Source organism: Canis aureus, chromosome 4 (genome assembly GCF_053574225.1).
Source record: "Canis aureus isolate CA01 chromosome 4, VMU_Caureus_v.1.0, whole genome shotgun sequence".
Lineage (NCBI taxonomy): Eukaryota > Metazoa > Chordata > Mammalia > Carnivora > Canidae > Canis > Canis aureus.
Genome location: NC_135614.1, coordinates 23021790 through 23043523, shown reverse-complemented (window position 1 = coordinate 23043523; position 21734 = coordinate 23021790). Strand labels below are relative to the sequence as shown.

Below are 21734 nucleotides of genomic sequence, written 5' to 3'. Positions count from 1 at the left end.
TCCAGAGGATTCTGAGTGGCCAGCCCCTGTGGCACCCGGGATCTCTGGGTGGCGCAGCGGTTTAGCGCCTGCCTTTGGCCCAGGGCGCGATCCTGGAGACCCTGGATCGAATCCCACATCGGGCTCCCGGTGCATGGAGCCTGCTTCTCCCTCCGCCTGTGTCTCTGCCTCTCTCTCTCTCTCTCTCTCTCTCTCTCTCTCTGTGTGACTATCATAAATAAATAAAAAATTAAAAAAAAAAAAAAGAATTGTGGCACCCACCCAGGTCCCTTGAAATCCACTCCACTTACCCCCCACCAGCACACTGAAGCAGGCTGCTGTACCATTCCCAGTACCACTCTTGCTTCTGGTGAGGAAGATATTTGAGACAGGTACTTAGTAGCTGAGAAAAGGGAGCAATCACCATGTGCAGCTTTAAGCCTGGCAAGATTTTGACTAGGCTGGCAGGTTTGGGAGGCCAAAGTCACACCCCTGGCACCTTTCTCCTGAGTCTGGACCTGGAGCTCCAAACCTATCTGGGGAGAAACAGAGCCAGTCCCCTCCTTGGGCACTGGGTTTGGATTTCCCTTGAGCACGGCCACCTGTAGCAGTCTGAGCCTTGCCCTGTCACAGGACCCAGGGGAGAATGACTTGCCCTCCACATGGCAGCTGCCAGAGTGCCACAGCAGATGCATGCTCTCTCCCGGCATGCCCTTGTCCAGCACAACAGAGTACCATGCTGTGCCATGGGTAGCAAGCAGTCGGTGCAGGCATCCCTCGAGCTGGCAGGCGGCTTGGGAGGTAATTACCAGACACACAACACAGGGAGCACTGACCGCCCGCGGAGCCTGGATGACGGAAAGGCTGGCAGTAAACAAACAGGCTTTAATAGCAATTAGTGCAAGTTAGACATGCCCCCCTTTGACATGGGAGGAAAGGAGCTCATGTGTGTCTGCCCACAGGGAGTGAGCAAGTGAGTCTCTGGGCAAAAGACCTCTCACACACTTGGTCTCTGCCCAAATGGAATGACATTCTCTGTGCCAACCACTGTGTGGTAAAGCCTTGATTACTCGGAACCTCCAATTATGCAGGATGCTCTTGGCATTCTGTTGGTAGCACACAGGGAAACAGCAAGAAAGGAGTTATTTGACGTTTGTTTAAAATAAAACACTTGCACGCTCCATTAGCCAGCCGGCCAGTCTCCAGCCAGTCTCCTGTCCCTGTCCAGAGTGCTGGAGAGCAGCCCCTAGGCTCTGAACCTCAGAGCTCAGCCTTGCCAGGTGCCTTACTCAGGGAACAAGGCCTGCAGGGGTACAGACACAAATCGAGGCATTGGAAATGTGCATTGATTCACCAGTGGTTCATTTGATTGAACAGCTTGCTGTGTGCCAAGCTCTGTGCTGGAGACAGAGATGTACAAAGCACGTTCTCTGGGGTCCTGGAGCTCGTGGCATGGTCCGTTAATACTAGCTGATACTCAGTGACCATTTACTTCACATCTGATCTTCTCTAAGCATTTTTCAAGTGTGCTCCTGTTTAGTCCTCATGACAACCTTGGAAGGCAGGTATTGTCCTCCTCCCCAGGTAAGGAAACAGAGGCGCAGGGAAGTTGAGTGACTTGGCCAAGGCCATGGGTCTAGGTCGCTGCCTAGGCAGAGCCAGGGTTCAGGCCCAAACAGTCTTGCTCCAGAACTCCAGCTCTTTGGGACTTTGTGTAGGGGAGAGATTTTTGCATAGAGCTGTGGAGAGATAGAAAGCCACAGTGAGGGACACCCGAGTGGCTCAGCGGTTGAGCATCTGCCTTTGGCTCAGGGCATGATCCTGGAGTCCCAGAATCGAGTCCCACGTCGGGCTCCCTGCATGGAGCCTGCTTCTCCCTCTGCCTGTGTCTCTGCCTCTGTGTGTGTGTGTGTGTGTGTGTGTGTCTCTCATGAATAAATAAATAAATAAATCTTTTAAAAAAAAGCCACAATGAAGTCACAGTGGAAGCAAATAACTTTAGTTGGAAGGAAGCTCCCGTGGGGTGGAGAGAAGGGTATTAGGTAGTGAGGCAGGATTCCCTAGGCCACGTGGGCCATCTGCCTCGCTCCTGACAGCTCTCCCTCACAGAGCAGAACAGGTGGGCAGCATCCCAGGATGGAAGTGCTATGTGCGTATTTTTGCCAAATTCTCCCATTAAACGACATTGGGAAGACCGGCAGTGCTCAAGCTAGCTGTACATTCAAATCATTTGGAGAGCTTTTAAAAGCCCTCGTGTCCAGACGACACTCCATGCCAATTAAATCAGAATCTCTGATGGTAGGTTTTGATTTTTTAAACTCCCCAGATGGTTCGAAAGAGCAGGCGTGATAGAACCATTGAGCTAGGGGCGCCTGAGTGGCTCAGTTGGTTCAGTGTCTGCCTTTAGCTCAGATCATGATCTCAGGGTCCTGGGATCCAGTGCCACACCGGGCTCCCTGCTCCACAGGGAGTCTGCTTCTCCCTCTCCCTCTGCCTGTCGCTCCCTCTGTTTGTGCTGTCTCTGTCAAATAAATAAATAAAATCTTAAAAAAGAAAAGAACCATTGAGCTAGACCCAGACCTTCCAGCAACACCAGCATTCCATCCTGAAGAAGCTGTAACTTTCCTCTTCTTCCCAGCATCTGTCTGCTATGTGTGTCTGTAGCTTTATCAGGATGAGAAAAGCAACAGCCTGGCCATGACAGCAGACGCTTGGCTGGAAGGGTGGCAGGAGTGAGCTCTGTGGACTTGCATCTTTCCCTTGGGACTCCCCTTTTACACTGACCCTACTGGACCCTGGGCATGGTGCTCTGCTGCCAAAGTGCCCACAAAATCCTCTCTCCTCCCTGTAGCACAGCAAGCTTACCTAACATTTTCTCAAGGAACTTCTAGAAGCCAAAAGCAACTGAGAACATAGGGGTGATAAAACAGTGGGCTGGTTCCCAGAGCACAAGTTTATGCCAGAGAATCCTAGTTTAAGTGTGGAGTTGGACTGAGCACCAGCACCTTTCATGCAGGAGCCTGCAGTCCTGCTGGGGTGGGCTACTCAGCTCGGCTCCCCACTGGCCTGCTGGGGTGCTCAGTCAGGTTAGTAGCTGGAAATTGGCCCTGGTGGGAGTATTTGCACCACAAAGCATCGGCAGATGCTACACATGGGATATGTGGGATATTTTCCTCCTCCAGGAGTAGATTGTGAGCTGTTAGGCTGCACGCCGCTGGCTCAGCTCTCTCCACCTCCTTGCTGTCATTAGCATCCTGACCACTCTCCCCAACTCCCACCTTCTTTTTTAAAAAAATATTTTATGGGGATCCCTGGGTGGTGCAGCGGTTTGGCGCCTGCCTTTGGCCCAGGGCGCGATCCTGGAGACCCGGGATCGAATCCCACGTCGGGCTCCCGGTGCATGGAGCCTGCTTCTCCCTCTGCCTGTGTCTCTGCCTCTCTCTCTCTCTCCCTCTCTCTGTGACTATCATAAAAAAAAAAAAAAAAAGAAGAAGAAAAAAAATATTTTATTTATGTATTCATGAGAGACACAGAGAGAGAGGGGGGCAGATACAGGCAGAGGGAAAAGCAGGCTCCATGCAGGGAGCCCGACGCGGGACTCGATCCCGGGTCTCTAGGATCACACCCTGGGCTGAAGGCGGCGCTAAAGTACTGAGCCACCCGGGCTGCCCCAACTACCACCTTCCCAGAAGGTTTTGTTTCCCAGAAGCTGGTTTCCCTGGGGGCGGGGGTAGGGGAGGCTGCGGAGCTCATTCCTACCTGGTGGTTATCTTCAGAGCCTTGCTTCTTATTTTTCCGACAGTAAGGGAAGTCTTAGTTCTGACAGTGGTCGGAAATCTGAGCAGGAAGTTTTGTAGAGTTAGGCCTGGCAACCTCAGTTTGCAGGCACAGAGGAGGATTTTCCAAGGCGCCACTCTCACTTCTGTCCCCCACCCCAGGGAGAAGAACCTTTAGGGGAGGTGATCACTTTTCCATCTGCAAGTCCCATGACCCGCCCCCACGCCCCAGACCTCGCTGGGGGCCGGGTGGGGGCTCAGGAGGCGCCTTCCGGGGGCCCAGTGAGGGGGCCGTGGGGGGAGAGTAGGGACTTCAGCAGGGAGGAAGGATAGGCACGGGGATGGAGGGGGGGTGCAGAGACCACCGGAAATCTGACTGGGAAGATAAATGCCAGGCAAGGGCCAGGCAATTTCATTTACTTTTTTAGCTGTCTCCGGAGCAGCCAGCGAGGCTGAGTCATTTATGAAGAAAATTATTATGATCGTCTTTGCCCATCAGCCTGGCCTGAGGACGCGCAGCAGGAGGCGCCTGGCAGCCCACCTTTGCTGGCCAACCCGGACATGGCAAGGAGGGCTCTCGGCAGGCACTTTTCTCCTCCTTTGTTCTTCTTTCCTGGAAGCTTTTTTTTTTTTTTTTTTTAATTTTTCTTTTTAAGATTTTATTTATTTATTCATGAGAGACACAGAGAGAGGCAGAGACACAGGCGGAGGGAGAAGCAGGCTCCATGCAGGGAGCCCGATGCGGGACTCGATCCCGGGTCCCCGGGGTCACACCCTGGGCCCAAGGCGGGAGCTCATCCTCTGAGCCACCCAGGTGTCCCTTTCCTGGAAGCTTGTAGTGAAGGGCGGAAAAAAGTGTCTCTAGGTTCATTAACGGATTTTCTTTTTTTCTTTCTTTTTTTTTGGAGTACAGTTGACGCACTATAGGACCTTAGTTCCAGGTGTACAACATAGCGAATGCACACATCTACACGTTACGCTGTGCTCACCACCACCAAGGTAGCCACCATCTGCTGTTCCAGTCGTGGATTCTTAACACTCTGCACTCCCTGTCCTCTCACTGGGACGCCCGCTGCACTCTCCACAGCTTGGTATCCCTGTCCTCCTTAGGGGTGCACCTCACGGCCCCTCCGTAATGGCCCCTGTGTCTCCGTGAGGCAGAGGACCCCTTGAAAGATGAAAGGTGGAGCTCCAGGGAGGTTAAGGGGCCTGCCTGAGGTTGCACAACTTTTTTTTTTTTTTTTTTTTTTCATGAGACACAGAGAGACAGAGGCAGAGGGAGAAGCAGACTTCCTGCAGGGAGCCCAATGCGGAACTCGATCCCAGGACCCTGGGATCATGACCTGAGCCAAAGGCAGATGCTCAACCACTGAGCCACCCAGGTGCCCCTAGGTTGTACAACTTGAAATGGCAGATCAGAGGTTAAGGACCGGGTCTTTACCCTGTCTGCTCCCCCCACCCCCATGGACTCTCTTTCAGCAGGGGGCTTGCTGATCCAGTCTTCCCCGAGGGCCGAGGGCTGTGGGACTCAGCTTGCAGAATTATGAGGGGCATGCCTTGTCCTCTGTGCCTCCCAAAGGCAAGGGCTACTTCCATGTCCTTCCTGCCCCACCCTCCCCACCTCACACCCCCAGTGTGGGGCTCCGTGGGGTAGGGAAGGCTCAGCCACTGCCCCCGCCTGGCTCCTTCCAAGCCTTCGAGAGTAACAGACCCAGCCATGAGTGAGGGATGTGAATGAGTGTGCCCCAGGAGCTTTCTATTATAGGCATGATTCTCTGTCCTGCTAGGTTACCATAGTTTGTCTGCTTGTCTCTTGTGGCATTTTGAGTGGTGACATGAAGCTCGGCTCAGCTTAGCACAGCATCCTTGATCTTGGCTGGTTAGGTTTCCAGGCACCAAGTGTTGCATCAAGCCTGAGGGATGGGGACAGCCTGGATTCTCGACTGTGTGTCCAGTCACCTGGAGAGGTCCACAAACCTCAGGCAGCAGGCCTGGGGCGCTACCCCTGCATCGTTATCCAGCACTCCAGGTGCCATTGTGAGGTGTCCCAAAGGTGCAGATTCCACACTCCCCAGAGTCCTGCAAAACCAAGAATTCTGGCCACAGGAGATTGCCCAGGTCAGAGGTGGGACAGCTGCATGGAAACTCTCTAGTGCACTCCAGCCTGCAGCAGGGTATGGGGCGCCATGGTGTTGCCAGGGAAGCCAGACAACTTGCATCCTGGGCCACCAGGGTGGGGAGCCTCAGACCCTAATTCCAGAAGGGACCTTAGAGGTCATGGGGCTTGGCCCCACCCAAAGCAGAAATCAGAGAGCTGGTCTCTGCTGGCTTCTGTGCTGGGAGGCTCCCTCAGTCTCCTTTACCACTTCCCTGGGCCCAGACCCCTCCTCTTCTCAGGGTCTTTTTAGACTATGGGCACCACGTGTGAAGACTAGTGCTCTGGAGTGATCGTTTGATCATAGTTTGATCTCGTTTGATCAGAGATCCCACTGGCACAAAACAGGTTTGCTAGGCAGTAGTGCTAATGACGAGTGAGGTAGATAAGGTCAAGCCGACCTCAGGGAAGTAATTTCCTCTAAATACTGCCCACTCTGATTCTACTATTGATTACTTGAAGCTTCCAGACATAGGCAAGAGCCTGGGCTGGCTGTCTGCAGTGTGAGGAGGGTCAGGCAGGGTATGGGGTCCCCAGCTGCAGCCTCGAGGGGACAGGATGATGCAGTGGACTGTGCCCCCATCCATCCTGCATTCATGGTGTCCAGCTCAGATTGGGGGGTCTTCTTCTCCACCATGGGCTTCTGTGTGGCCTCACTGTGGAAGTTCATCACCATCATAATCATGCAGTTGGGGCCCTGAGAAAGTTGGAGGAGCATTACTCTGGCTTCATTAAAGGATTCTAGAAGTTCCCATCCTACATTCTGCAGTCACAGGCTGAGAGATGAAGTGACCCCAGAGCCCGGTGGACTCCGCCTCTCATCATCTGTCATAGTGAAAATTGGAAACCTGAATGTTCCTCTGGATACCATGGGCTACGACCCAGTCATGAAAATGTTGGACTTCCAGCCTGAAAATATATTTATGATACATCACTGAGAAAAGCCCATGATGGCATAGAATCAAGGAGGCCATTTTTCAAATCTAGATGCACCAAGGCACACATGCAGATTGCTAAGTCGGGAAGACCATATGCCAGCACACTGCCAGTGGTTGATTCTAGATGGTGGGACATGGGTGGTTTTGGTTTTGCACATCAGTGTTTTCTCATTTTCTGAATTGACTGACTGGTGCTAATGGGCCTGTGACCTATCACAACCTTGGTGCACAGACACCTGGTTCCGACTGGCAGATGGGCACAGAGCGAGTCAGGCTGGGGCAAGGGCCCCAACTCTTGAATGTGCTGTGGTCAGAGTTGCTTAGGCAAGTGGTGCCAAGCCTGAAGGAGCTTATAATCTAGTTTAGGAGCCAAAACATTCATTCATTCATTCACCCAGGGATCCCTGGGTGGCGCAGCGGTTTGGCGCCTGCCTTTGGCCCAGGGCGCGATCCTGGAGACCCGGGATCGAGTCCCACGTCTGGCTCCCGGTGCATGGAGCCTGCTTCTCCCTCTGCCTGTGTCTCTGCCTCTCTCTCTCTCTCTCTCTCTCTCTCTCTCTCTCTCTCTCTGTGACTATCATAAAAAAAAAATTAAAAACATTCATCCACCCAACAGAGTTATTGAGCCCCCTGTAGGCACTGCACTAGGTGTTGCATTTACAGGGTGAGCAAGCACACTGACTGGGCACAGAGCACGATGCATGATGCGTGTCTGGTGTAAAGTGTTCTGGGCATTTGGTTGGGGACCACAGGGAATGATGGAGGAGGCAGCCTTAGTGCTGGAATATGAGGGTGAGAAGGACGTCACCCGATGGTAACTGGGGTGTGGCCCTCGGGAGAAGGGAGATTGGAGGCCCTGTTCTTCTCCACATGTGCCAAAGTCCAAAGATTAGCTTCTATTACTTTCATGCTGCTGATGTGTCTTGTGGCCTTGGGAAGCTTACTTAACCTTTCCAGCCTCAGTTTCCCCATCCACAAAATGCAGGTCATTTCATGTCCACCTCCACCCTCCAGCCATCTCTCTCTCATCAGGATGCTGTGAGTGTAAATTTTGTGCTTTTAAGCCTTATCCAGAAACTTCTATTTGGCCTCTTGGGCTTATGCTTGCTAGCTTGGTTGCTCCAGTTCATTGAGTCCACTGGTTTTGACAGCCTGGTGGCCCCATTGCTTCTTCCTCCGAGCTGTGTCTGTGACTTGAGCAGTTACATCAGGGCAAAGAGCTACACCTACTCCCAGGTCTGTACCCGAGAAGCCGTCACTGTCTGTGGCAGAGTGGTTTGGAGAGCATTGCAGACCCTGGAGAGGCCCGCCTGGTAGTAGATTTGGGAATGACAGCTGGGAACTCAAGTAGCACTGCTGTCTCTAAGCCTGGAGTCGTGGGGACTTGCTCCAAGGCGGGGCCGCACCTGGTCTTCATGTCACATCCAGCAGACCTACTGCAGGGACCTCACAGAAAGATCACCCCCCCTTCCCAGCTGCTCTCATGAACACCAGCAACTCTGTAGGCCACTGGCCTCCCTGGCCACTCTGTAGGTCACTGGCCACTCTCCCCCTTGGGGATGGGGGAGTCAGGAGTCCAGAGAGAGGAATGTCCTAGTCCAACCCCCTCTGGAGAAACTGAGTCAGGACCAGTGGTCCCCAGTGGCAGGTGAGATGAGGTGACAGCAGCTCTGAGCCTCAGCCCCCATCTCTGAATTGAGGCTGTATTGACAGTTGAGATTATGTCACCCTCAGCCCGGGGTCCAGCCCTAGTGAGTTGCTCAGCAAAACCTGCCCATCATGATTACCTTTGTGGGGTGAGGAGGGGCCGCTGGATGGAGACTAGCTCTGGCCTTGGCCTTGACCCTCAGTGTTGTAGGATGAAGCACAAGGACTCTGGGATCAGGAACTGTCCGGCCTTCACCACTCACAGTCTTGGTGACCTGTCAAAGAAAAACCAGAGCTGGGCAGTAGTGAAAGCTGTAAAAGCAAGACTATTGCAGCAGAGGATAAGAGACCTCAGTGCAGAACCAGGCTCAATCCCAAAGGCAGCATGGGCGGCAGTGGATGGAAATTACAAAAGGGGGTGAGTGAGGCTGAACTGACCTCACAGGCTTCTTGCAGCAGGAGGCCGGGGTAAGCGGACATCACCTGGGGGACGGTGGAGCGCGAAGAACCCAATCAGATATCAAGGGTGGAGGGTTCCGGCTAAACCATTTAGCAGGATTCTAAACAAGACCATGAGAGTCGAACATAGAAGCCCAAAAGTCAGGCTTTTCGTTTGAATTGAAAAACTCAGGGGAGCTGGAGTAGAGCTAGAGAATCGTCAGCACCAAGAATCGGAGCCTGTTTTCTTATCTACAAAATGGGTTTTTGTTAGAAACAAGGTGCTCCACCCCCATGGGCCTTGATGCCCTTCTGTGTCACATGCAGGTTGCAATACACTGTGAAGTGACTTTAGCTCTTCAAAGCCCAATGCAAAGGGGTTTTCTTATCTGAGTGATCTGGGGCAGAAAGCCTGGTGTCACCCCCCCACCCCCTACCCCCATTGCTGGCTGTGTTGGTGGCCATGACCTTTACAGAGCTGCTGCCAATTAGTGTAGACGGTATAGCTTCCAATTAAGGAGCCCCTTTGTTCCCAGCTGTGGGGCAGGAGAAATGGGGGCCCAGCTCACGTGGAAGCCCTAAAGTGCGGTGGGCAGCCCCTTGAGCCCCCCTCCCGCCGTGCCGGCCCACTGAGCAGTAGGGAGGAGGCTGCTGGCAGGGGGGACCGTGACATCAGCAGACAGTCGAGAGCAGGGGAGAGCACTGGGTGGCGGGTGGGGACTGGGGTCGGTGCATCTCGTTTCCTCCCCTCCCTGGAGGAAGTCGGCTCCCAACCCTGAGTTCTGGAAAAGCCTGGCTTTGCTTCCTTCTCCACCGGAGCCTTCGGTGTGGTTGGGCTCCGGGTCCCTGGCACCACCTCCTTCCCGGTCTGTGCTGACCAGTCCCTGCCCGCCGCCCCGGGGATTCAAGGACAGAGAAGAGCCCCTGCCTTCCCGAGCCCCAGAAAAAAAGCACACTGGGACCTCAGGGAGCTCTGAGCCTGGTCCCCCAAAGTGCCAATGAGGGTGGGCTCCCTGTTCCAGCCCCAGGACTCCTGCACTTGCCTCCCCCGCATACCGAGCAGGCCTCAGTCTCCGCATCAGCCCGGCCACCCAGGGCCTGGGTCAGACTTGTCCCCCGCACTGTGCCTCAGTTGCCGGCTGCCGCCCAGCCCTGATGGCCCCTCTGCCATAATCTGTGCAGCCCCTGACCAGCAAGCCGTGAAAAGGAGGAAGTACCTGAGGGCCTTTCAGGTTGGTTCTCTCCACGGAGGCCACGTCCCGGGCTTTGACCTTTTCTGAGTAGTGGTGGGGGATGTCGTTTGGGGTTGTCGGTGAAGTCGGTGGGGTCCGGAGGCGCCAAGGAAAAATGCTTGAGACGTCTTCGCTGTACAAAGGTGGTTTTATTAAAGCAGAGAGACAGGACCTGTGGCAGAAGGAGCTGCAGCCCCAGGGTTGTGAGGAGTCTACATACGTGGGGGTTGAAGAAGTAAAGATAAGGGACGTTTCCAAAGGATCTTCATATGCTAGAGAAGATTCTGGGGAAAGCTGAGGCCTGGCTATTGTCAAGCCAAGGTTCTTTTTCCCTCTGGCGAGGCATTAACAGCAGACAGGAGCTTCCTGGAGGAACTGGCTACTCTGCCGGCCTCAAGTGTTTGTCAATGGGCTGCAGGTTATCTGAACATTTAGTTTTATCTGCATTTCCTTCCGCCTTTGTTTCCCAGATCCGTGGGGGGCTCGGGGAGCGTGGCGCCGGCAGGGAAGTCTGGGGCTCAGCACCTCTGCGGCGCTGGGTCTTCCATCCGTGTCATCTGGTGAGTTCCGCGACCCCGCTGGCCAGGCTGGCCAAGCTCAGCCCTCGGGCCCGAAGCCGAAGCCGGGGTGCTTGTCCCAGGGCACGGAGGTGGTGCTGGGCTGCGGGGCTCAGTGCAGGGACCAGACCCGTGAGAGGGAGCAAGGGCGGCCAGGGCACTGTGCGGGGCATCGCGGCACCCCCTCGTCATCCCCTCGCCTTCACGGTCTCCCTGCATTTCACAGGCGAGATAGCCCAGATTCAGAGATCCCACCTGGGGCAACCATCAGGCACCGGGAAAGTTCTCTTTCTGATGCCAAAGCTCTGTTCAGCATCCTAACCACCACCTACCCCAACTGCCCCCGCCCCCCCGACACTTAACCACATGAAGTAAAGGCTCTGGGGTTGCATTCACCCCAAAAGACGTTTTGGGCAGCAAGTTTCAGAAACGTTATCATGAACGAGAAGGGACAGGTTTGTTCTGCACTGTGACCCAGAGCAGAACAAGGAGGCATGGAAGATTCTGGAATGAATCCGAGAAATCTCCAGGAAGCCCTTTCTCTCAGGGCAGGTCAGCAAAAATGCCACACCTGCCGAGGGGGCCTTAGGGAGCTCAGAAATTCTGTGTCCCTGGCTTCCCCTGGGCTGTGGGAGGGAGCTGCTCCTGGCTGGGTGGCCCCGAGAGCTGTGAGTGACCTGCCCAGGGTCGGAAAGCCACCCACTCCTGCTGGAGCCCCGGGAGCCCTGCAGGAAGGCTGTTTTCTGTTTTCTGTTACTAAGGGAATCTGGAGGGTTCTCCTGGCTGGTGGAGGCCTGGGGGGGTGGGATTCCAGGCTGGAGGGCCAGGTGGTGATACAGGAGAGCTTGGTTCTTCTCTCACAGAGGCGAAGAATGAATCTCGCTGACAAAGGAGATTGAATAAAGCAGTAGAGCTTTATTAAGCAAAGATAGAGAGAAAGCTCTCAGAAGTGAGATGGGTCCTAACAGGGTTGCCACTGAGGGCTTGTAAGGTTGGTCTTTTATTGAAAGCCAACCTGGGAACCTAAATCTTTTAACATATCTATTGATATCACCATTGAGTAAGGACTAATGATAACACCTTTAATGGCTTACTTCCTTTTTAAGGTCCTTTTTGGGTAATTCTTTGTTGGTCACAAGTAGCTGTTGTAACAAGACCCCACCTCTGGCACCTGGGACAGGATGGTCTGGTTTATATATCTCTGGTTTCCTTTCATCTCCAAATTTTTGGGATTTTCGTGAGCCTGATTCCGTGGCCCCCTGCCTAGCTCCATTTGTCCCTAACTCAGTGGGAGGGTGCATGAGAAGCACGGACTCAAGCCAGCCGGCCCTGGCTTCATATCCTAGCTCTAGCACTTTCCATGGGTGTGACCACGACCAGGCTACCAAACTCTCCACTATTTTCCTCATCTAAGGAATGGGGAGAAGATGGTGCTCAGCTACAGGACTGCTGTGAGGATCTAGAAACTTAAAGAGCTTAGGTCACCAAGCCCTCAATGTTCACTGGTTAAACAAAAACCACTGACCCACTGGCAGAGATCCCAAATGGCTGCAAACTCCCACTTTGCTAGGAGCACCTTGGGCAGATGGCTTTGGAGGGAAGAGCCCCCCCCCCCCCCCGCCACCATGGGTACCCTATCACCAACTGATGCAGGTTTAAGGCCTCTGAGTTGCTTTCTCCCCTCCCACAACAAGCATCAGCTGATGCTCCGTTTGGATTCTAAGTGCTGGGTGGATGCTGTGAATGAGCAAGCAGCCCCGGGGCATCAGTTGCCTCATCTGTAAAGTGGGTTGAGGAGCCCCTGTGGTGCTCCACTCCACGGCTCTGGGAAGGATCAAATATGGAAGTGCTTTGTAAACTTGAGTGACAGGCCTCCCCTTCCCTTCTCCTGGAAGAGCAAGGAGGTAGCCATGTCCCACTCACCAAGTCCACAAAGGAGGGGAATAGATGTCTTCAGAGGATTCCATTGTGGAAGCACTTTAGTTTTCCAAAGGGGGGCAGCAGAGCCCAATGTGGGTCCTGCTCACCCTCTCCCTGGGCCGTGGAGCCCCAGGTACTGCCCACCCCTCACTGGGCAACTCCAGGGCAATGGGAAGAGAAGAACACATGGAACTCTTGCTGAAGATCAAGGACTCATCAGCCTGGAGGTTGGGGCGGGCAGACCTGGGGCAGCCTCATTTGAAAGTTCTGAAACTAGGGTGGCTAGAGCTCCTCATAGACTCAGCATGGTTTCTAGAGAGCAATTTTTTAAAAATGTATTTATTCATGAGAGACCCACAGAGAGAGAGCAAGAGAGAGAGAGACATAGGCAGAGGAAGAAGCAGGCTCCCCTCAGGGAACCCGATGTGGGACTCGATCCCTGAACTCCAGGCTCATGCCCTGAGCCAAAAGCAGAGCTTAACCACTGAGCCATCCAGGTGTCCCTCTAGAGATCAATTAGATGAAGTATACACACATATCCTTTGACAGAGCAATCAACTCTGCTACTGGGCATACACCCAAAGACATTGTCACACCGACCCTTAAGGACAGAGGCCACCTGGCTGTCCATCACTGGCACAGTAGAGAGGGAGAGTGTGGGAGGACACAGGATGGTGTTCTAGGCAGCAGTCCAAAGCAGATAGATCAGATGTACACTGGGCCTCCTGGGTGGCTTGTAAAACATGGTTTGGTCACCAGCACTGTTAGTATTGGCCCTATACCCTTCTCACTGAGAGGAAGCAGGACTTCCTGATGGCTGATGCTAGGGGCTGGGGCAGCAAAGCTTTGAGATGAGCCTTATTGCAAAGTCAGGAAGTGCATCTAAAGTGGGGGGAAGCGGGGTTCATCACAAGACCCTGGAGCCAGATTAGAGGGCCTCCCGCTAGCTGGATCAGGGGCAATTTGAGCACTAAAATGATGAAATACAGCAAGGAACTATAAGCCGCTAGAAATATGAGAGTCCATTAGATAAATGGGAGAGAAGAGAAGGCTCTTGCCTACAGTAAAATGCTAAGGTGCTGCAGGAGTTGGAAGGTCAATTTGCAGCAGATTAGGCAAGAATCAGCAGGAGTTAAATCTAGGGGTGATGGATTTTAATTTTGACAGGAGCAAGATAGTTACACGCTCTCAAAGTGTGTCCCCACAGACTTCTTTTAAGTTACAAAGGAGGGAAAAAACAAAACAGTAATTACACAGTGGAGAAATTAATGCCTGGACTGGGTGATGACAGTTAACATCACGTATGAGGAGGGACAGGGATGGGATACTGTGTGCCTCGGGTGTGATACCCCTAGACCTACCACCTCGGCAGTCTTTCATCATGGGGAAGCTCCCGACAACCACAAAATGTGGGGCTCTTTTTTTTTTTTTTTACAATTTTTTTTTTTTAAGATTTTATTTATTCATGAGAGACAGAAAGCAGGCTCCATGCAGGGAGCCCAACGTGGGACTCGATCCCAGGACTCGATCCCGGGACTCCAGGATCACGCCCTGGACTGAAGGTGGCGCTAAACCGCTGAGCCACCTGGGCTGCCCCTAGGATTTTTCTTTTAAGTAGGCTCCACGTCCAGCTTGGGGCTTAAACTCACAACCCTGAGATCATGAGTCATTTGCTGTACCGACTGAGCCAGCCAGGCGTCCCAAAACATGGGACTCTATTAAAAAGACAGAGATGATGGTCCTGATATTCTTCCAAAATGTCAGTGTCACAAAAGACAGAAAGGAGTACCAGGAGACAGGACAACATGTGACCGCTGGATCCTGTACTGGAGGGGGTTGCTAGAAAAGACATGATTAGGCCACCTGAGAAAACTGAAATATGTGCCATATGTTAGGTAAGGGTTCTATCAACTTACAAAATCCATAGCTGTGGTTATGGCAGAGAATGTCTTTATTCTTAGGAAATACACAGTGAGGGCAGCCCGGGTGGCTCAGGGGTTTAGTGCCGCCTTCAGCCCAGGGCCTGATCCTGGAGACCTGGGATCAAGTCCCATGTCCAGCTCCCTGCATGGAGCCTGCTTCTCCCTCTGCCTGTGTCTCTGCCTCTCTCTCTCTCTCTCTCTCTCTGTCTGTCATGAATAAGTAAATAAAATCTTAAAAAAAAAAAAAAAGGAAATACACAGTGAAATAAGGATGAAGGGCCATGGCATATGTATATTATCCTCAGATAATTCAGGAAAAAAGTGTGTATGTGTGTCTGTGTGTCTGTGTCCAGAGAAGGCGCAGCAGGTACAAATGATAAAGCAAAGAGGGTAAAATGCTAACAATTTGTGAATCTTGGTGAAAGGTTATGTGGTGTTCTCTGTACGGGTTTTACCTTTGCAGCTTTTTATAAGACATTATTTCCAAGTAAAAAGGTAAAAAAGAGTAACTTGAGAAAATTATATTTAAAATGTCCCCAAGTGTAAAATTGTTACACTAAAGGTCTAAAGCGAGACATACAAGTAGGTTCCACTTGTATTAAGTTCAAGAGCAGGCAAGTGAATCAGTGGTGAGAAAAGCCAAGGAGGGATTAACGAGAAAGAGGCACAAGAGAGCCCTAGGGGAATCCTTGAAGTGTATCATAGCCTGATCTGGTCACCGGAGTATTTACCTATTTGTATTATCTATTTGTAATTTACCTATTTGAGGCATGTTGCTGTACGTATATCTCAAAAAAATTTTCAGTGCTTATTAAAAAAAACAAAACAACAGAATGAGATCTATAACACAGTACCATTTACCTAAGTTAAAAATATGCATATAACATGCCAAAGTGGGGGAGCCCTGGTGGCTCAGCGGTTTAGCGATGCCTGCAGCTCAGGGCGTGATCCTGGAGACCCGGGATCGAGTCCCGCGTCGGGCTCCCTGCATGGAGCCTGCTTCTCCCTCTGCCTCTCTCTCTCTCCTCTCTGTGTATTCTCATGAATAAATAAATAAAATCTTTTAAATAAAAAAAAAAATAACATGCCAAAGTGGTCAAAAATTAAAAACAAAACAAGCACAAAAACAGAAAACCCTCCATCTTCCCAATGCAAGGCACCCAAAAGAGGGAGGAGTTGGTTCTTGCCATTACTGATGGCTGGAGGTTGTGCAGGACTCAGGGGTGAAGCCCTGGTCCTGTCCTGGACTGGGGTGGGGTGGGAGGTCACATGCTGTATGGGCTGCTCGCAGAGTTGGATCAAGGTGCAGGGGATGTTTGCATCCAGGGCAGCTGAGCCCTGAGCCTCTGTGTCATGGCATTGGCTCCTGGTTGTTGGCGTCTGCTCTTGTGTCCAGCCGTTGCTCTGAGAGCCTTGAATTAACTCCTCTGAGCCTTACAACAGCCCCATTAGATAGGTGATATTACTTCCCCCATTCCACAGATGACAAAACTGAATCACAGAAAGTTGGATTAATTTGCCCAAGGATGCACAGCTAGAAAATGCCAGAACTGGGATCTGAATCCAGGTGGCCCAGAACACTCTAAACCACAACATGCACACTCCTAAGTAGAGACTCCGCCACATGGTGGTCCAAAGTGGGGAACAGAAGCACAGCTTGGTTGTCCCACAGGTCTCCCTGGGCCCAGATGGGCTGAGAGGTCTCCAGGCTTTGGTGTTCTAAACTCCCTGCAAGACTGCACCCTCATGGGGATCCCTGAGTGGCTCAGCGGTTGAGCACCTGCCTTTGGCCGAGGGCGTGATCCTAGAGTCCCAGGATCAAGTCCCACATCAGGCTCCTTGCATGGAGCCTGCTTCTACTGCCTATGTCTCTGCCACTCTTTCTTTCTGTGTCTCTCATAAATAAATAAATAAAATCTTAAAAAAAAAAAAAAAAAGACGACTGCACTCTCAGGATCTGGGCCTGGACGGCGCCATTCTAGATGCCATTGACAGAACCTTCCAGTTCTCCTGCTGCCCCCAGCTCTTGGTCTGGCATCCTGTCCCTACTCTTTGGCCTCTACTTCCCTCCAGCCACAAGTGCCCTCTCCCCTCATTCAATCCTGCCCACCCTTCAAGCCCTAGCCCAGCTGCCCCCTCTGTGTCCAGCCTGGCCCCTTCCCCCCGTGGACTCTTGCACTCTTTTTGAAAACTTGGATTCTGGGAGATTCCTGGGTGGCGCAGCGGTTTAGCGCCTGCCTTTGGCCCAGGGCGCGATCCTGGAGACCCGGGATCGAATCCCATGTCGGGTTCCCGGTGCATGGAGCCTGCTTCTCCCTCTGCCTGTGTCTCTGCCTCTCTCTCTCTCTCTCACAGTGTGCCTTTCATAAATTAAAAAAAAAAAAAAAAAAAAAAAAAAAAAAACTTGGATTCCAACCTGGGCTCTGCTCATTATGAGTTTGGGGCCTTAAGCAAGTTATTTAACTTCTCTGGCCTCGGTTCCCTTCAGTCGTCGTATCCGATGGCCACGGAGTACTGTGCAGGTGCCTATACTCTCCCATCCATCCTTGAGCAACCCTGTGAGGTAGATCTAGCCTGTAAGATGATGAAGGTTAGGAATTTGCTTTAGGCTCACAGCGGTTACCGTGACCTAGAGGGACCTGATCCAAAGACTGAGTGGTCCTAAAGTTTAGGTATGAGATGCTGTACAGTGTTAGCAAGACCTCACGCAGCTGCTGCCTTGTTCTGTTTTTTTCTTTCTTTTAATGGAGGCAAAACTCATGTAACATAAAACCAGCCATTTTAAAGTGTACAGTTCAATGGGATTTAGTGCATTCACAGTGTTCTGCAGCCATCGCCTTACCTAGTTCCAAAGTACTTTCCTCACCCCAAGGGAGACCCCACTCCCATTCCCCAGCCCCCAGCAACCCCTCATCTACCCTCTGCCTCATGGAGTGGCCCGTTCTGTACGTTTCCTACAAATGGAATCCTACGCTGTGTTAACTTTTGGATCTGGCTTCTTTCATTCAGCATAATGTTTTTGGGATCCAGGGCACGTACCAAGGCTTCATTCCCTTTCCTGGCTGAGTAATACTCTGCTGCTTGGCTAGAACCACACTGAGTTTATCCGCTTACCTGTGGCTGGACACGTGGCTGCTGGGAGTAGCGCTGTGGGGGATGTTTGTGCCCAAGTCTTCAAGAACCTGTTTTCCCTTATTCCAATTCTACCCAGGAGTGGCCGTGCTGGGATAAATGGAAATCCCCATGGTTAGCTGTATTTGGGGGGATGCTTCCCTGAATGTGGTTGTAGTGGTGCGGTGGTCCCCAGGGCCCCCCCACCCTGGGCTGGGTGCCTGCAGCGAAGCCCCACATGCAGTGGGCAGTGGAGAGCTGTAGCAGCGTCTTCCTGTTCCCTGTCCTTCTCTGCCTGCTGGCCCCCCAACCTGCCCTCTCTCCCCCACAGATGTGCCCGTGGAGAAGCTGGCCGCCATGCCCGCCTTGCGCAGCATCAACCTCCGCTTCAACCCCCTGAGCGCTGAGGTGCGCGTCATCGCTCCGCCACTCATCAAGTTTGACATGCTCATGTCTCCTGAGGGCGCCCGGGCCCCCCCACCTTAGGCCTCCCTCCTCATGCCCACCCAGCAAGGGACAGAGGCCACCTGAGCTGGCACCCTGAGGGGAGGGCATCCCACGGGCCCATGGGAGGCCAAGCCTGGGGGGGTGGCTGGGGGTGGGTGGGCCAAAGAGCACACGTGGTGGGAGGGGGTGCAGCTGGTCCGAGATAGATAGCTTAGAGCAGTAGGGGGCCCAGGAGGAGGGGGCCAGGTGGGGCCAGAGCCCGGATGCTGGGCACGCACAGTTTCTGTTCATATTTGGGCAGACCCCCACCCTCTCCGAGCCTTGTTATTTGGGAAAAGGGGCAGTGGGGGCGGGGGGGCTTTGCCTCCTTTGAGCTCCTTGGAGGCTTTTTGGGCAACACATGCCTTCAAGTTACCTTCAAACCATCAGGCACCATCTGAGCTCACAGATGGCCATTGCCAAGCGCTTTCCGGGCCACTGTGGGGTTCGAGGCCTTGTTTCTGGTGCCGAAAGCCAGCCACTGGCCTGAGAGGAATAGAAGACAACCTCCATCTGTTTATTGCTTCCTGAGGATTGACCCGCATGAGGCCTTCTACGGGGACCCATCCTCGGCCCTGTGGGTCTCTGGATTGGCAGGAGCCTGAACCAGCAGTTGTGGGAAAGTTATGGAGAGAGTGTGGCCCTGTGCTCTAGCCAGGGCTGAGAAGGTTTATAGAGGAGCCCAAGGCCCATCAGGCCAGGAAACCAGAGGAGCAAATCAGGTCGGCTCTGTCCTTCCTCAAGATGAAGATATCAGCGGGGTAAAGAGTTCTGAGTGTGCCTCAGGACAGACCAGGTGTGCCTGCATCACCCCTTGAGCCGAGGGAGAGGTGGCCCAAGAGAAGCAAAGCCGACTGTGCCTATGGCTCTGGGACAGGTGATTGGCCGCAGCCTGGCTGCCTCCTCATTGGTCCAGCTGGGGGCACTTTGGACCATTGGATTTGTGGCTGGCCAGCTCCCAAGCCTCCACCCAAAGCCCTGATGACCTAGTCATTTCTGGGCCCTCCATCTGGAGTCTGGGATGTGGCCAGGCCATGGGGCTACCAACCAACCCCATTCAACTGGGATGACTGAGGGTTTCCCAGGACACAGGACCTCAGTGCTCCCACTGGGACAGTACCTGGCAAACTGGGACAACTGGTTTCCTACGAGGAAAGGGCCTAGGGTTCTTGCTTTCTGATAATATCTGTGGGTTTGGAGAACTCCTGACTTCTTGATCCCTCCAAGTATCCACCTCCCACCTTCTCATCTGTGGAGCAAGCGGACTCAGAGCCCAGAACCCACCTGGCTTGGACCTTTGTCTTGGTCTGTGGGAGACACCTGAGGCCCCAGGACATGAGAGACAGGCCAGGCCACCCAACCCTACATCCATGCACCAGTAGCCACTCTTCTACTCCCAGGGTTAAGCCTCTCCCAGCCCAGACCCTTATCAGAATGCTGTGTTCCTTCTCTCCTCCCCAGCCCTGGAGCCTGCCCCTGCCCAGACGCCTTGTCTCTTGGCAAGGACCGACAGGTTGGACCATTGGTTGGCCCATCACTGCTCAGTGCCCCAAGAGATGCTGTATTTACTCTCTTGTGTCATAAGGCCTGGTTCACCAAGCTCTGGGAAAGGGCTTTGCAGGGCAAGGAGGTCCGGATGGATCTTCAGTGCTGCAGGGCTCAACTGTGGACAAGTGGGAACCATGGCCCAGTCCAGGCTGGCCTGGCCCCACCCACCCGGTGTCCCGGAGTGGGGTTACTCCTTGTCAAAGAATAGGTGCACTTTTCTTGCACAAAGGCACTGTATGGCCAGAGCCCTGCAACTCAAAGTGTGGCACTGGCATCCATGGGAACTTGTTAGAAATGCAGAATCCAGGACCCACCTTAGACCTCCAGAATCAGAACCTGCATTTCAACAAGATCCCTGGGTAATTCCTAGAAGCACTTTACCGTTTGAGAAGCCAGGGCCTAGGGCTGACCCAGGGGATATCCTTGGAGTAGAGGATGGAGGTTCTCAGCCCTCCCCCTGCTACTCCAGGCCCCTCTCCCTAAACCAGCCCCAGGACACCCTGGGTCTCTTAGATCTTTTCAGAGTCTGCGGGACTCTTGCAGCGAAGGGAGTGACCTGAAGTCACCAGATGAGGGTTGGCTTTGCCTGGCCCTCGGGACACTGGCTCTCTGGTTACCCTCTGCACACCCAGTCCTGCTTCCCCAGGTCCTCACATGAGGCTCTCTGAAGGGGTTGCTTCTGGAAGTTGTTTTCTACTCTGCTTGGGGAGTTTGCCCTTGCCTGTCTGGGAAGCTTGGGCAGTAAGAGAAGCCCCCAGATCAGAGCCCACCGTGTAAATGAGCCCTTAGCTTCAGTCTGCAATAAAGAACGCATTGGTTTCATCTGCCTGCTTGGTGCTCGATTCATTCTTTCCACACAGACCTCCAGGAGCCTGGGGGTCACACCTGAGGGGTTGCCTCTCTTATTGAAAGCTTGAGGTCAAAAGGCACCCTCTGGGGTGATACTCAGAATATTAGCAGGTGGGTGCCGAGGCCCTAGAACCCTGCCATTGCAGGGCAGCCAGAAATTACACCTTAGCAATGGATTCCTCAGGGTCTGTGGTTCTCAGGCAGACGTCTCTGGACCAGCAGCCGCGGAGCACCTAGAGAACTGGTCAGCCGTGCAAATTCCCCGTCCCAGCCCAGCTCTGCAGAATCAGACACCGGGTGGGGCCAGCACTCCGGATGGTCGACGCCTGCTCGAGTTCGGAGTTTGGTTTTCTCCATCCGAAGGGCCAGCCCAGTTTGTCTTGGGTTTTAGGCCACACGCTCCGTTATCTTTGTGTACTGAACAGTTTAGTGGGCACCAGGCGGTGCCTAGGCCTGTGGCACAGCTTAACTCCTTTAATCTTGGAACAACCCTAGCTAGTGCTGAGTTAGACAAATCCCTTTCCCTCTCCGGGCCGTTTCCGGTCTGTGAAGGGGCTGCACCAGAAGAACCCCGAAGAACCTCGAATCTGGGACCCTGCTGTAACTGCCCCTGTGGATTAGCCTGGACGCAGGCTGCCCATCCTCATCCCAAAGCTCAGGCACAGGACTCTGTTTCTTCTGGTCAAACCCTGGCTCTCCAAAATAGCACCACGTTGGCCCATTAAGACAGAACTCGAGATTCCTCATGGCAAAGGAAGCCCTGCCTCCAGACAGTCCGAATAGCGTGTCCCTGTGGGAGGACAGAGTCACAGTAGATAAATATCAGGGTGTGGTTGCGTGGGCTTTCAGTGCAGTGGAGGATGGACACCTTCACCAAGACTGGATGAAGGTTATCCTCTGGTTTATTTTTATTTTTTTAAGGAATTTTATTTATTTGGGGGGTGGGGGTGACTGGGTGACGGGCACTGACAGGGGCACTTGATGGGATAAGCACTGGGTGTTATGCTATATGTTGGCAAATTGAACTCCAATAAAAAAAAAGATATTTATTCATTCGTGAGAGACACGGGAAGGGGGGGGTGCAGAGACACAGGCAGAGGGAGAAGCAGGCTCCATGCTGGGAGCCCGACACGGGACTCGATCCCAGGACCCCAGAATCACACCCTGGACCAAAGG

General features: G+C 53.1%; 1 protein-coding gene across 2 annotated transcripts in view; it reads left to right on the top strand.

Moving 5' to 3' along the window:
* Nucleotides 1-20531, top strand: part of LRRC20 (leucine rich repeat containing 20) — a 91694-nt gene extending 71163 nt beyond the window's left edge. For both annotated transcript variants that reach the window (XM_077894841.1, XM_077894842.1), the window contains one exon: nucleotides 18007-20531. In XM_077894841.1, the coding sequence (XP_077750967.1) occupies nucleotides 18007-18161 (155 nt within the window). In that variant the 3' untranslated portion in view covers nucleotides 18162-20531. The remainder of the gene's footprint in view (nucleotides 1-18006) is intronic.
* The last annotated feature ends 1203 nt before the right edge of the window (nucleotides 20532-21734 follow it).